This window comes from Pelmatolapia mariae, linkage group LG4, assembly GCF_036321145.2.
Source record: "Pelmatolapia mariae isolate MD_Pm_ZW linkage group LG4, Pm_UMD_F_2, whole genome shotgun sequence".
Lineage (NCBI taxonomy): Eukaryota > Metazoa > Chordata > Actinopteri > Cichliformes > Cichlidae > Pelmatolapia > Pelmatolapia mariae.
Genome location: NC_086230.1, coordinates 20,734,598 through 20,750,540, shown reverse-complemented (window position 1 = coordinate 20,750,540; position 15,943 = coordinate 20,734,598). Strand labels below are relative to the sequence as shown.

Below are 15,943 nucleotides of genomic sequence, written 5' to 3'. Positions count from 1 at the left end.
TCATATATCTGTAAATTTGTATGTTTTGACGTGTTACTGGGGTTATAAAAGCAAATACATGTAACAAATTGTAAGGAAGAATTTATGATGGATAAACAGAAAGAAAATGTGTTGAGTATTAGTAACCAAATAGTGGAAAGGGGGTGGGATTGAAAAAGCTTATGCTGCTTCTTACTCCTTTTTTAACATACAGGTTTTTTCTTTTTTTAAATAATCATTATTGTTTGGTTTTCCTTTTGTTTTGCTTTTTGTTTTTGTCTCTTTCCCCGCCACAATACACCACATTACAAATACCAGGAATGTCGAGCAGTTTCTTTCATATGGATTTCGCTATCTTATTATTTCCGTCTGTCTGTCTCTCTCTCTCTCTCTCTCTCTCTCTTATGAACCACCGGATCCGTTAGTGCTCTGGCGCTCAGCCTGGCTCACTGGACCGAACCAAGTCATGAAATAAGGAGGGGGGAGGCGCTGGCTAGATTTCATTATTTGTTGGCAATGACAAAACGACATTAATTCTAGAAGAGAGGAGTGGTAAGGTCAAATACCTTATGAAACAAGCATCCCTTTATTGTAATATGTTAATATTTTCAAAACTAAAAGTAAATGACGATTTAGTATTTTCTAGCGCTCATGTCTCGTTTGTTAGTACGGAATGAAGCTTAGAAAACGGGACATAATTGTGCGATTTTATCACCAATTTGTGTTAAATACTTATATAAGACAGTGTTCTTTATTTCTTGTATTTTGTTTTTAATCTGTAAACTTTAATCCATTCGATTTGTTTGACACCAAACAAAACCGCTTTCTACTTGCATCCTCTTGCACCTCTTCTGCGTCTTCCCTATCCCCTTTTTTGTTTTCTCAGTTCTGCTTTTCCCTATACTCACTTTACTCTGTCTAGATTTAGCGTTGTATTATATGTAGAGATCCACTTTCACTTGCCTTTTGCCAAACAGTCAACTACACCTTTTGCAAAACCGAGTCCTAGTTTGCTTTTGGACTTTTGCTTTTTGCTAGATTTTTTTTCACCCTGTTCCAGTGTGTGCCTCCCTGCTCCTTTTTTTTTTTTTTTTTTTTTTTTTTAAACTTATTGTTTATTTATTTATTTATTTTATTGTCAACTGTCTTTTTCTGCATTACTTTAAACCAAAGGTAAGTAGTTTAAACTTTTAATCTGAATTCAATAAAAGTGTATCTGAATATAGAATCAGAGTCAATGCATTTAAGGAGCAGTTGATTACAAAGGTCTAATTTGTCAAGCAGTACTGTCTGATCAAATATTACAGTTTATCTTTTAGTTTCTTGCTTATGGATGATTTTGTGCAAATAAAACCAAACTGGGCCTAAGTAAGTGGCTGGAGCGATTTGAAGGTAAAGTATTAACATGCGTCCCTGATGGGTACAGATATTGATACTGATGTGACCTGTTAACTGTGAAACATAAAATCTTTTACTAAAAACATGAGTACTACAACATTGTTCTGCAGTCCAATGCAAACATTTTGTACATTCTCCAGAGCCGTGGGATGCGCCATGAAGTTGGGGGTGGGAGGTTTAGGGTGTAAGAGATAAAGTGTACATTGCATTCCTCTTGTCACGTTCTAATACGCTCTATAAAGTCTGTGAACTAGAAGACCCCGCTGCACACAGCACACAAGAATAAACAGTATAAACTGAAACTGATTGGTCCGCACAGCCAAGAAAGTCATATCAGATGTTCTGTGGCTAAAATAACTCTTTCATCCACAAAATGGGTGGAGGTCTTAGAAGTGAAGAAAAAAAAGGATTGAACCAAAAGTGTCATATTAGCCGAACTGTTTATATTTGTTTTTTGAACTGTGTATATTTTTCTATCAAACTCAGACTCAGTCTATAAGTATTTTGTCAGAAATATTTTTTATTCTGTTTCCAGTGACATTATGTTCAGTTGAGGTACTGTTGCTGCCCATCTTAAGTTGGCTTTAGACAACTTGCCCCATTCACGCCCATTCATACAACCACTTTTTCTGTGCTCTTTACTTTAGACTTTTTGAATGCAGGATATTTTATTAAAGCTATTTAGCAGGAGCAAAGCAAAGGATGTATTAAATAATAATAATCACTTAATATACTTAATATACTTAACTAATTAATCTACTTCGAGATAATGCAAATTTCTAATACTGATCTTGAGAATAATGAGAGAGCAGAGGACTGGCACATCCAGGCAGGAAGTTGCACTTCTTTGTGTCGTGTCAATATAATCCAATAGTAAGGTAGTAACTCTATACTGAGTCCTTCAATTACTTGAGATTGTAATTCAACACAACACAAACAGAGAATAAATGTAGTTTAGCACTTTTGCGCTATTTTGTCACATAATCATATGATTATGTGATTAAAATAGCACAAAAGTGCCTTCCTTTCCAAACTACATTTATTCTCTATTTGTGCTGTGTTGGATTAGAATGTCAAAGTAATTGAAGGACTCAGTATAGAGTTACTACCTTACTATTGGATTATATTGGTCTGGGGAGGTTGTTACCCCCCTCTCTCAGCCACTTCCATCTGGCCTGCACAAACACCACCTCTTCCTGCTCTTCTCTGTTCTCAGTTCTGCTTTACCCTGCATCCGCTTTATTCATGTTGGATTTACCTTTCTATTAAATGTATAGATGCAGCTGCAATTGTGCAGTATGAGCCACACAGTTCCAGTTTGTTTTTAACCTGTTTTTAATCTGTTTTCAGACTTTTTGCTTTCTTCCCGCCTGTTTTCTGTTTGTGTCTCACTGCTTACTTCACACCTCGCTCAGCAGCTTTTTCCTGCGTTACTTCTAACAAAAGGTGAACTGTTGAACTTTTAATCTGAATTTGATATCAGTGTCTCTGATTATATATGCTTTAAAGGAGAAGTTGATCACAAATGTCTAATCTGTAAAGCAGTACTGTCTGGTTAAACATTACAGTTTATCTTACAGTTTCACTTCCTTGTCATGGATGATTTCGTAAGAACCAAACTGGTTGAATGGGGGCTAAGTGAGTGGGTGGAGAAATTTGAAGGTAAAGTATTAACGTGAATCCGTGATGGGTACAGATATTGATCATGATGTGATCTGTTAACTGTAAAACAGCTCATATAACTGTGCCCATTGCTTTTTCACTCATTTAACAAGAATTTCTGAAGCAAGTTGAGAATAATCTTTATCTCTACAACTTTATTTTTAATTACAGATGAACAAATCGATGCAGAAAGTCTGCGTGTCCTTGATGATCGAGAAATTGATAATTTGATCACAAAAGCTGGACCAAGAGTGAAATTCAAGAAGAACCTCAAGCTGTTAAAGGTAATTAAGTTTTTTAACAACATTTTTATTTGAGTGTACAGAGGTGAATTTTTGTTAGAATTATCAGAATATTAAAAATGTACTGGCAGTAATAATATGTAGTGTAATTATTGTTAATTCTTTACTAAAACGGAAATGTTTTTGTTGTGCTAGGAAGAAATAAACACAAATCAAGAAACAGTAATTTCTTTTCAACTAAGTTACAAATTGTTATGTTTCCTTGAGATTTAGTATCTACACAACAAATACAATTTTTAATACATGTTTAAGTGCTCAGTATTGTATTCGGCTTAACACTTTTTATCTGCATTGTAAACAGGAGCATGAAGAAGCAGCTGATGTGGTTCAGGTAAGGATTATACTGAATCTCAGACTAATGAGCCAACTGCCTGAGACAAAAGCTATGTTCACATTGCAGGCGAAAGCGCATCAAATCCGACTTTTACCGTGGAGCGTGAACACCAAGTGATCCAAAAATCGGAATTGGGCATTAAGAGCTGCAGTGTAAACGTAGCCTAAGTAAAACTCCGTTCTGTTGCCTGTAGGGCAGGGGTGTACAACTCCAGGCCTCGAGGGCCTGGCAGGTGTTTCGAAATGTGGGGAAAAACAGACACATGAACGGGTTGGTTTGTGTGCCAGGGGCTTCTGTTTAATACTATGCTTCCTCCTCATCATCACCCAGTCATCTTGTTTCCCCAGCTGCTCGGGACAATCTGCCAGAGGGAGCTAACGGGGCCTACGCTACCTTTGGCTGCATGGGCTAAAGGGGCCTTGCTAGCTATGGGATTTTTAAGGGTGTGAAGCAGAGTCTCCAATTCTGTGATCCTGACCTCCAGAGCTGCAAATAGTCTACATTTATTGCAAGTATCATTATTGCTAAAGGAGGCTGAGGAGTAACTAAACACAAAAGTAACAAAAGTAATCTGACACAATGAGCCAGAAAGTGCAGGAGGTACAGGTGAAGGGGCCATGCTGCTAGTGAGTTGGCTACAGGCCAAGCAAAGCTAGCAAATCCCTGATGGCACAGTGAGTGAATACTGTGACTATAATTAGTGAGTGAATACACAGAGTGCATGAAGATTACACTATGAAATACGCTATCTATACGTTTTTAATTAAATTGACTACGCAGATAAGCTACACAAAAATACCACTGTGTGTTGGAACAAGAAGTGATAGTTTACCGTGGAGCGTGAACACCAAGTGACCCACTGGTGTTCGGCAGCGTCTCACTGGCAGTAATTATTTGTAGAGTAATTTTATTAATTCTTAACTAATATAGATTTGAACTGTTTTTACTGTTGTAGGAAGAACAAAACTCAAATCAGGAAACAGTCAATTCTGTTCAAGTAAGTAAATGTGAAGGGAAAAGTTTTTAAATGTCCATATGACAAATACAATTTTAATACATGTTTAAGAGCTTAATATTAAACACGGCTTTGCACTTTTTATCTGCAGTGTGAACAGGAGCTTGAAGAAGCAGCTGATGTGGTTCAGGTAAGGGTTATACTGAATTTCAGACATTTGGGCCAACTGCCTAAGACAAAGTAAAGCTCCATCCTCTGGTCTATAGAGACTGACCACTCTCTACAGAAACCAATAAATGACTGAATCTAAAAACTTAATTCATAGGGGGTTGGGAAATATACATTTTGCCCTAGCTAGGGGGTTTGCCAACTGTCTCTATAGGTCTTCATGACTGGGACTTTGTTGTACCATCAGCCCCATCAGCCCCATGCTTAAAACCCTCTCCCTCTCAGAGAGAATTATAACCTTGCTTTCTGCTTAGCCGTCACCTAAAGATTTACATCCCTGATAAGGAGAGGGAGTTTCACTATCTGTTTAACATCTCCCATGAACTACAATGGCCCCACTGTGTGTGTAGAGCATAGGGCTCATTTCTAGTGCACATGCATACAACTAAGTGACAGGAGTGCTCTTGCTATACTAAAGTGAGAAAGTGATATTACTATTACTAATGTGATATGATTAAACATGTGATTAATACATGAGAAAAGAAATCTGCCACCACAACTTAATTATGTAAAAGAATTGTCTCATAGCATCAGAGATGTTTACTAAGAAGAGGGTAATTTATAATATATTCTTCATCAGTCTGCTGGTTGAAAACATGGAGACCTTGTGTGTTAGTGTCCTTTAAATGTTGTTAAAGAGCAATGCCAATGCAAATAGTAATAATTTCCTGTATAACTCATATTCATCCTCAGGTCTTGCCATCCACAAGTGATACAGGTGAGACACATGCATCGTATTTATTGCATCTCATATTAGTCTTTGTTTTAAAGGCACCAATATTTTTTGCAATCTACATAACTTTACTAAGAATAACTTTACTGAGAGAAACACGTTTTTCTTTTCTTATTATTTTTTGTTGTTTTTATCCAATCAGGAAAGAGAAAATCAGACCTTCAAAGTAACCCCAGCAGGTTGCAGTCACCAGCTAAGCGACAGCGTCAGTCAATGCCAGGATTTGAAGGTATTTAAGTTTCTTTCTAAACAGTGTCACAGTTTAAGCCACCACAGGGTTAAACCTCTGTGCAGCACAATTTGTCCAACATGCCAGTTTCATCTTTGATGCTAGAAATTACTTTTTCTTTGGCCTGTTGTCAAAATTTAACAGTCACATGATGCATGGTATAGTAAGTTTGATTGGTAAGTGGTCACATTATGGTCCTGATATACTCTAATTCACACAGGTTTGCTTTGTTTGTTTTTTTTAACATGAGATTTCACATTTTCTGGTTATTCTAGTCTATAATTCCTTCTAAATAGTTCTTTACTTTTTTGTCCACAGAATCAATCATACTGTCTGATGTGAAAAGCATCATGACATTTGTAAATGCCAGACTAAATGACCAAGACAAACTCAGTGCTTTCTTGAAGTGAGTATTAACTTTTTTTCATATTTTGTAATGTATATGGACCTGGTTCCACTCCTGCTCGTGTGACAGTTTCACAAACAGATCACAGAGTTTGTTTTTAAAGAAAGCAAAAATGCACAAAATGTCTGTAAAACATCCTCAGAAGCTGCTAGTTATGTGTAATTTAGTCACATGGAGATGAATTAACCTAAATGCACTAATTGCACGTCTTTGGACTGTTGGAGAAAGCCAGAATACCTGGAGAGAACCGAGGCAAACACAGAGAGAACATGTAAACTCAAAACAAAAAGTCCCTGACCAGATGGTGGTGTGAGACACCAGTGCCACACATAATGCCATCGTGCTGCCTGTACATGAACCCTTTTGGTTCAATAGTCACCAGTTAGTTTTGTTGTGTCAGTCTGTTTGATGTGTTGGTTCTTTGTTTAGTTATTTTTACATCATACTTTTGACTTACAGCTGCATAATTATAGATGACGGAATGATTCAGTAGTAAACTAAAACTTTCCAAGTTAAGACCAACAAAGACTCATATTTTTAGGAAGTTTTGGTGACTTACTTACATTTTTTTCCTGTTCCCGGTATCTACCAACTCTTGAAGGAAACATTTTCACTTTAGCTGACACAAAAAGGAAGGTGTGGATCAAAACAACATACAGTAAACAATTAGTGGAGCAAGTCTATAAAACTGAAATACCTAGTAGTGATTACTATTAAAAATAATAAAACTCTCTTTTAAACCTTTTGAAGCATGCTTAAAAATGTTTTTGTGACTGAATCAGTTAACCCATATTTAAAATCTTGTTCAACAGGAAAAAGATCAGTGATTTGGAGACAGACAAGAGGGAGCTGGTTGGCGTCTTTGGTAAAACCGGGGCTGGAAAGAGCTCTTTGATAAATGCCATCATCAAAGAGAAGAATCTTTTACCCTCAGGAAGTGTCAGTGCATGCACCTCAGTCATGATCAAAGTGGAAGCGAACACACGTAGCTCAAAGTATGAAGCAGAAATTGAGTTCATCACAAAGGAGGTAAAATGAATTCCCAAAGTTTGATTTGTACTTAAAGCTAAATCATTTGTTATAGTGCAGTTCTTGGAGCTTAAGGCTGGGTACATGCCTCCAATAAATGGCTTGTCATCTATTTTTGCAGGAGTGGAAAGATGAGTTGTGGTCATTTCGTCAGTTTCTTGACAATAATGAATATCAGGAAAAGGAAGGCGATGATGATTATCGTGATGCTGTTGAAAAGCTGTCAGCACTGTATGGAGAAGAATGGAAAGAAAAGTCTTCTGAAAACCTCATGGAGAACAAATATTTCAAAGAAATTCCAGAATTTCTCCAATCCAGGCGGAAGATTTTGAGATGTGAATCAGTAAGACAAAAACTCTGATATTACTACTACAACAGACAGCCATGATAGACTACACACTGGGGATGCTGGGAAGGGCACACAGGTGAAACTAGGACAACCTGGACACAAAGAGGGAACTGACCAAATAAACAAAAGATTATGAATTGGAAACATATCTCACTTCTGAAAACAGAATGCAGCATAGATTCAAAAGCCCAAAAAACACAAAACACTGAAAACGGATCCAGTGATCAAAACAGATCTTACTGAGATCCCATAATGACATTTAGATGATCACATATCCAGAAAAAATATCTGTTCTTGTAATAACTGTGGTTAACAGGATCCAAGACTGGTCCAGGTCCATTATGTAGAGCAGGGGTCCCCAATCTCAGTCCACGAGGGCCGGTGTACCTGCAGGTTTTAGATCTCACCCTGGGTCAACACACCTGAATCACATGATTAGTTCATTACCAGGCCTCTGGAGAACTTCAAGACAAGTTGAGAAGGTAATTTATCCATTTAAATCAGCTGTGTTGGATCAAGGAGACATCTAAAACCTGCAGGGACACCGGCGCTCGTGGACTGAGATTGGGGACCCCTGATGTAGAGCATGATTTTCTTTTCTTTTCTTTTCTTTTCTTTCTGTCTTTCTTTTTTTCTTTCTTTCTTTCTTTTAAATCACAGTAAGAACCTTTACCTCTTCACACAACAGTGATCAGTTCCCTGCTCTAACCTACTTACCCTTTTTAAATCGCTCTGTAGAAATTAACTGCTGAGCAAAGTTAACAAAGATTGAATCAAAGTGGCCACAAACTTTAGTAAATCGGTGCCTGACAGACGGTTGCGTCAGGAATGGCATAAAGTGGTGTAAAACCCTGAAAGTCAAAACATGCCAAGTTATGCGCTGTAGTGATCCCTTGCAAATAAGGGAGCGGTCTAAAGTGGCTTATTAATATCTCAAAGTGGTCGAAAACTATGCAAAATGCCCACATGAAGTAATTTCTGCTGTTGAGACCAAGAGTGTAGTTAGTGTTATTTAAATAGAGAATAAAAACTTTTAAACAATTCATAAAAATCTATTTTCATTTTGGTTTTGAATGATAATTAGAGACTTTCTCAAAACTATCAAATGGTTGATTGTTCTAAAAAGGGTTTCACATGACCTGAGTTTCCCCTCAGTCTTGATCCAATATAACACAAGGGGAAGCTTGTACATGACACAATCTGATCATTTAAATCTAAAACTGAAAACTAATTACTCAACTTTTAGTGATCCAATTTCTTTAAGTTGTTTTTTTTATGTCACTGACTTTTTAATGGTTTTTGTAAAGCACTTGCACTGTAGGAATAAAATTAAACTGCACTGCTTTTATTATTTATTGCAGGCTAATGAACTTTCTGCAAAATTTGTCAAGTACACAAGAAGTGATTCAAAACAAGGAGAAGGTAATGAAGGAAAAAAGTGGTTTTGGCCACTAGTGAAGTTTGTGACTGTCAGGGTGCCAAACAAGTCTCTTCTCCAGCATGTCACACTTGTGGACCTTCCTGGAAATGGCGACTGCAACAAGAGCAGAGATCAGATGTGGAAAGGGGTAATTCACATTTACTGCTCTTTGTTTATACTGTGTTGTCTGTAAACAGTCATCTTTTAATGATGCACTGAGACATGTTATTCTCCTTTCAGATAGTTGGAGATTGTTCTACTGTGTGGATTGTGACTGAAATTAATCGAGCAGCAGCAGAGAAAGAGGCCTGGGAGATCCTGGAAAGTGTCAGTAGTCTGATTGGAAATGGTGGCGAATGTCAGCAAATTCACTTTATCTGCACCAAGTCTGATCTTCTTGATGATTCGGATGATCTGTAAGTAAATTTCCCATGCTGATCAACTACACGGTGTTTCCATTTAAGATCAACCCAGGCTAGAATGAAACATGGAGTTGAGCCTTTTTTTCTAATTAATACAGAACATTTGGGTCAAAGGGAGTCTCAGAGGCAGATCCAGTTTTATAAAGTTTACACCAAATAGTGGACTGAGTAATAAACAGAGAATTCCCTGGCTCGTGGGGGAGAGTGGGACAGGCAGTGGAATTTTTAAGTTCTAGAGGAACAGCGAGAGAGAAGAGGGTGAGCAATAACAGAAGAGCAGGAGGAGGAAGGGATGTAACTGGCATCATGGCAGCTTTTATAAATTTATTCTTTTTCATAAATGTGTCCGCTCATAATCTATGAGATTATTAGAAATCATGCATATCCTGGTCCTTACAGTCAAGTTACAATTTTACATTTTAAAGCAAAAATACCATTACACTGTCCATCAGCAACAAAGTTAAAGTAGTTGCTGTGACAAAAAAAACATTTGTATGTAAGCATGTCAGCGTGTGGTGACATAAAACATGCTAGCCTTTCTCCAAGTGCTTTAAGAATAAATGGTACCAATCTCCCATATTTGCGAGTTTGTTTTTTAAACAGTCAATATAAATACATTAAGCAAATAAAGTCATATAATCATAAATGACTGGACCCGCAAAGCAGACTCGCACAACTGAAGCTCAATTGGTTTATTTCCAATGAAACAACCCTAAGGTGGTGGTCTGGGAGAGAGTACTCAATGACTGCCTGGAACGAAACAAAATCAAATGTTTAGAGACAAATTGGGAGTTGTTTTTACTCGGTTTAGAAACACGGCTGAGAGGGAGTCTGTAGTGAACAGGTAAGTATTTTGGTATGTACCTCTGACAACCCAGGTTAGCAAGTAGGAGTGTGAGAGGATATTAACCAGACCAGACATTTAAAAATAGAATGCAACAAACTGGAGGACAACCACCATCAGGCAGAGAAACATTGGCACAGCCAGTCTTTAAATACAATCTACGTGTTAACAAAGAGTTGGACGTGTGCAACAGTCAGGAAAAGCTCAGGTTGGTCAGAAAGGGAGATTCCCACATTTTCACCTAAAGGCCAAGAATAAAACAAAACCACCCAGCCTGCCCCAGATTAATGATGGTGATGATAATAGTGATGATGGTAACAGTACATATATGCACATTTCTTTTAGTTCACGAGCTGATATCCCTGGTCGAATAGTTAAAAGAAACATGCAAGCCAAGGATGGAGTAAGGAAAGAATTCAACAAGCGAACCAAGATTAATGTGAGTTTTATAGGCTGACAGAAAATAATACAGACTCTCCACAGTTGCAAGGATGCTTTAAAATTAAATCATTTTTCCGCAGAAACACTTCACTGATGACAGTTTCAAAGTGTTCACAGTGAGCTCCAAAGAGTTCCTAAAAGGGAAGCATCTAAGTCCAGAAGAAACTGGTAGGTGAAGTCTCAGTGAACATGTTGTTTTAGTTTGCTCTGACTGAAAGAAGAATTATTTAATTTAAATTAAAGTATGTAATGTCAAACTGTGGCACTGAAATTTCTTCTTAACAGAAATAACCAAACTTCAGGGATTTTTGCAAGATCTCAATGACTGTCACTCTGAGATAGTAAACTATGTGAGTGGAGCTTATGGGATTCTGTCTTTGATTCAAGGAGCCAACTCCGGAGGAGTGGTAAGGTCAAGTAAAACAAACTCTTACATGTTGGGATTTCTCAAATGTCTTTGTGTTTCTTATTATGTTTTTTTAATGTATTAATTTATAGGTTATTAAGTGATCAATTGATTCATGTATTTTTGCCGTTCTGTTTTACTTCTCAGGTCTTTATTACAGGAGAGTGACTTAAAACCAAGTCAAGTTCATAGATCTATAAGAAATAATAAGTATTTTTTTTATGGTTTTATTCCTTCAAATATTTTTCAGGATGATAAAAAAGGTGAGGTGTGTGCAGAACTTGAGAGAAACATGATCCTTCAACTTGCCAATATCAACAAAGAAGTGGCAGAGACCATTACGGCCTTTGAAAAATGTCTTAATGATGGCGTTGAGAAATCCAAAGGTTCATACGGAGAAAAACTCAAGATCTTCTTGTATCATGTATGTATTTTAAATCTAGTTGTAACAAAATAACAGGTTTTACAGGAGTATGTATATAAATAATTCTGTTTTCTTTTTTGTTTTAGGGAAAGGATGGTCGTGCTTTTCACAGGGTACTGAAGTGTGTCGTTGAGAATGGTGGCGTCCACAAACCAAAGAACAGGACCCTAATTAACCTTAACATGATGTTGGCTTCGTGTCTGACTGACAGCATTGATGAAGAATTCAGAAAGACCTTCCCGTAAGAGTTCTAAGCAGTCACATAATATTATTCAAGATATGTAATTTATAACATATCACATTTTTAAAATATAAACTTGCCAAATCTGCCATTAATAACCACAATGTTTACATGTTTTAGAAATGACTCAGAATGTGGAGCATTCAACGGAGTCATCAAGACTTTTTCACTTAACACTGATTCTCTGATTGAAAAGTACAAAAATACTGAACTGCAGCTCAGATTTCTCAAGACAGAGGTAAGAGATGAAACTTTCCTATACATCAATTCAAACAGTAAAGTACAGTAAAAGGAAAAAATGAAAAATTAGCATTGGTTTTATAGTTTGATGTAATTTAAAACGATGTTCATCCGTATTTCATGTTTTGTCTCTAAGGAAGAAAAAATTAAGGCAAAACTGAACAGAATGATCCGGGAACAGAAGAAAAAAGTCTACAGCAGTCTGACAGAGACAATTGTGAACATTATGGAAGAAGGCTACAAGAGTAAGAAATAATATCAGTGATTCACAACTTGGCACTAAAACACATATTTGTATTTATCATTATTCAGTAAGAGAAATCTGATTGGAGTTTTCTGTCTTATTGTAGAGGCTGCAGAATTTAGAGGAGAAGGCACGCTGTACAACATGAGGGAGACTATTAAGAACCATGTGCACTCAAAGAAGGACATGTTTGAGCAGGCAAAAAACACCATGTTGGAAAAGTTGTGCAGTTTAAAGGTTTGTCATGTTTTATGAAGAAATATTATGACCGTATTTTGTTATAGCTCACCTGAAGTTTCTGTGTTTAACTGGAATAGACGTATACAAAAATGTATGTTTCCATTTATGTTTTAAATCCAGTTTGAGAAACCTGTAAATGTAATTTTATTTGACTTTAACACAATATTTTGATCTGTGATAAGTGAATGCAATTTGTTAAATTAGAGAGACATCCTGGAGATTCTGGAGACTACTATGAAGGAATCCTTTGAACTTTCATTCAAGACTGATGGGAGCTCACTCCCAGGTAAACAGGATAGTCTGCTGTAATTACATTGGTTCCAAGTGCTTGATAATGCTTCCATCCTTTTCTCTTTATCTTTGCAATCTTGCACCTGATAACTTAGTCTATGTAACTATTTATCTATTTTTTAAATTAAATTATAAATTACTGATTCACAAAAATTTTAATTTGTTTTTCAGATGTTTCAACAGAGCTTGATATGGTGAAGAAACGTTATGATGAACTTGCAGCCACTCCAGATGATGAAGTGTCCCTTACTGGGTAACTCCTAATATGTTATCAATGGTATTACATTAAATATTTAAAATTTTATAAAAAATAAATAATTTTTGCTCTTAACAATGTTAACATTTATTTTAAGTAAAAATATGCTGATCAGCCCAGAGGCTGCAATGAGTCCATTTTAGGGGAATCTGCAATTCAACATTTAAACTAATTATAGCAATTAGTATTCTTTAGTGTCAGGAGTTTTACAAGCAATATTAAGATTTTAAAAATGTAGAAATTATATTATGTCCATTGGTTATTGTTTATTGTCAAACCTTTGCTCTTTTTTTTATGTTTCAGATTTGCTGACCAGGTAGAAACTGCAGAAGCCTGGACACAAACAGGTCTTCCCAGAGGAAGTGCTGTTTAAAACAAAAAAACATCTGATTTGGTCTCAGTCCTTTTCAGTTGTTTTTATTTGGTCTCTTTAAAAAGTTTTTGGTGACATTTGACTTTGATTTTGTGAATGTCATTATAAGTGATTCTGGATTTTTATTTCTGTAAGACATCTGTCTCTTTTAATGTTTTAAATCTTGAGGCTAGCAGAGAAGTTTGAGGAAAAACTGAAAGAGATTTACATTACATCACTCTACATATATTTCGATCTACTTTAATGCTTTTTATTTTAGGAGTTTAGTTATGGTTCATTCAGATGACAATGACAATTATATAGCACCCTATAATCAGTCTACTTAACACAGGTAAAAACATGGCAACACTTTATAATACAGCCCACAACTAATGCGTAATTCCCCTGTAATTAAAAGGAATATCAATGTATTTTATGTAAAATTACAATTAAAATTGTGATTGTATTTACCTACAAATATTTAAAGGTAACAAGTCATCCAGACCATTGTTTTAAGATTTTTAGTATTATAATCTTAAGTCTCCTACAATTTATCTTGTAAACGTTGATTGGTCAGTTGGGGTAAGTAGCTCTATCTCCATGCAGCTACAGGACTAGTTTTATCCCTCTACATTGTGTCCATCTTTTCCTCCAATAAATGTTTAATTTCACAAGTTCTTTTCATTATGGAATTAACTGTCTGATTATGAGATTAAAAATAGTTTTTCATCTCAACCTTTCACACACAAATATGTGTGTTTTTGACAGGTTTTCATACATTAGAGCCACAGCAGAGGGTGTTTTTCTTAAAAACAATATCTGAATTAGGATTAGATGGATTTGTGTATGAAAAACACAACTAGTCATAGAGTTATTTGTAAAATTTAAAGTTTCTGGGGTTTTTTTTTCCAAGGACACATTCACACTTCTTGTCATGCGCTTTTAATTGTTGCTTTCTTGTTCCCTACAATCTTTCTGACCTGTCATCTATGTTTATTCTTCACAAAAGATATTATTATATGAACATTGTTTTGGCAGTAGTATCAGTGGACTCTGTTGTGATATTTTGACAACATTGTGTGCTTGTTGACAGAATTTGAGTTTGTCTAAGGTCACATCTAACAGACATTGTTGTTGTTGCAGGTCTTTCCAAGTATCCTGTGCCATTTGAGTCCCCACAAAAGAACTGAGTGTATTTTGTATAAAAATACACTATCACTGTCATGATCCTGGGTCCGTTTGACCCAGCGTTTTGTGTTTCTCTTTTAATGTGATTTTGGTTCTGCTTTTCCTCTGTTTAGTGTTTACTCTGTTCAGCCCGCGTGTATCCTTGTATGTGTAGTTCCTGTTTTATTGTGAAGGTCTGTGTCTTATGTCAGTGTGTTCTGCTACGTTTCCCCTGCCTCGTCAGTTGTGATGTCTTCCAGGTGTGTTCCCCTCCTGTTTCCCATCCCCTGATTACTGGTGTGTATTTATAGTGTGTGTTCACTCGTCCTCGTTGCTGGTTCGTCTGTGTTGTTCCCCGTCATGTCCTGGTGTATTCTCCCTGCATCTACGTCTCTCACCTCAAGGTTTAAGGTTAGTTTTGGTGTAGCTTTTCCCAGTTTAGTTTATTCTTAGGGTTTGGTTTCCCTCCTCCTCGTTCTTGTTGGTTTTCCCTTTTGTTAATAAAGCTTGCTCACAACTGAAGCAGTCTGCATTTTGGGTCCATTAATATTCACACACGGCCTGCCTCGGCACCCCGTGACAATCACATTATTTCTAAAAGCTTGTCTTACAATCTTAATCACCAATTTACCTTAGAAATCAATTATACTTTTGTATGGGGGTTTTTTAAGCACAAATATCCTGAAATGCCATGTCCAGTCATTTTTGTTCAAGTTCAGTTTTTAATATAAGCTATAAAAATTAAAAACAGTTGTACACCCTTACTCATAATATTATAGCCAGATGTTATTTTAATTCTATGAATACATTTTCAATGCTTAAAGTCTTTGAAATAAGTCCCTGAATTGCCTGTAACCCCCATTACTCTTACTCTTAGGGGCATTGTTTTTTTGTTGTTGTTATTTTTGTTTGTTTTCTTTTCTTTTTTAATGGAAATCGTCTTTTTTTTTTTTTTAAAGAACCAGAATAAATATCAGTCTTTCATCAACCTTTTCTTCCATTTTTCTGAATGATTCACAGATGTGTTAAAGCATAGCATGTTCACCTTCTTATGCTTATTTACAGTATAAACTGATACTGCCTCACATAAGTAATAATGGCTAATTTAAGCATAAAACATCTTCCTCATTTTCCACAGTAACAAGGTGGACACAGCAATGGGCAGGTAGATCATTGATGTAATATGCACATAGGACACATTTTGTGTGTATTTTTAATTTATACAAAGTATGAGATTTGATCTAGAAAATATTTTTAGTTTGAAATATTTCGCATTGCGTTTTTGTATTATAATTTTTTTTTTTTTCATATTTTGGTATTATATTTTGGTATCTCAACCTCAAACAGGTTA

At 36.1% G+C, this 15,943-nt stretch overlaps 1 protein-coding gene across 4 annotated transcripts; it reads left to right on the top strand.

Moving 5' to 3' along the window:
* The first annotated feature begins 439 nt into the window (after nucleotides 1-439).
* LOC134626227 (nuclear GTPase SLIP-GC-like) lies at nucleotides 440-15,552 on the top strand. Of its 4 annotated transcripts, none has more exons than XM_063471834.1 (24): nucleotides 440-531; nucleotides 2,958-3,039; nucleotides 3,211-3,323; nucleotides 3,643-3,672; nucleotides 4,631-4,672; nucleotides 4,782-4,820; nucleotides 5,552-5,576; nucleotides 5,734-5,820; nucleotides 6,139-6,226; nucleotides 7,039-7,255; nucleotides 7,377-7,598; nucleotides 8,966-9,172; nucleotides 9,265-9,440; nucleotides 10,636-10,729; nucleotides 10,812-10,899; nucleotides 11,017-11,138; nucleotides 11,388-11,561; nucleotides 11,648-11,802; nucleotides 11,923-12,040; nucleotides 12,179-12,287; nucleotides 12,393-12,523; nucleotides 12,731-12,812; nucleotides 12,989-13,070; nucleotides 13,377-15,552. In XM_063471834.1, the coding sequence occupies exons 2-24, from the start codon at nucleotides 2,973-2,975 to the stop codon at nucleotides 13,444-13,446; spliced, it is 2,538 nt and encodes an 845-aa protein (XP_063327904.1). In that variant the 5' UTR covers nucleotides 440-531; nucleotides 2,958-2,972; the 3' UTR covers nucleotides 13,447-15,552. The 4 variants fall into 4 exon arrangements, with proteins under 4 accessions (XP_063327904.1, XP_063327907.1, XP_063327906.1 ...); XM_063471837.1 differs by having other exon boundaries at nucleotides 12,989-13,094; XM_063471836.1 differs by lacking the exon at nucleotides 440-531 and adding an exon at nucleotides 1,117-1,152.
* The last annotated feature ends 391 nt before the right edge of the window (nucleotides 15,553-15,943 follow it).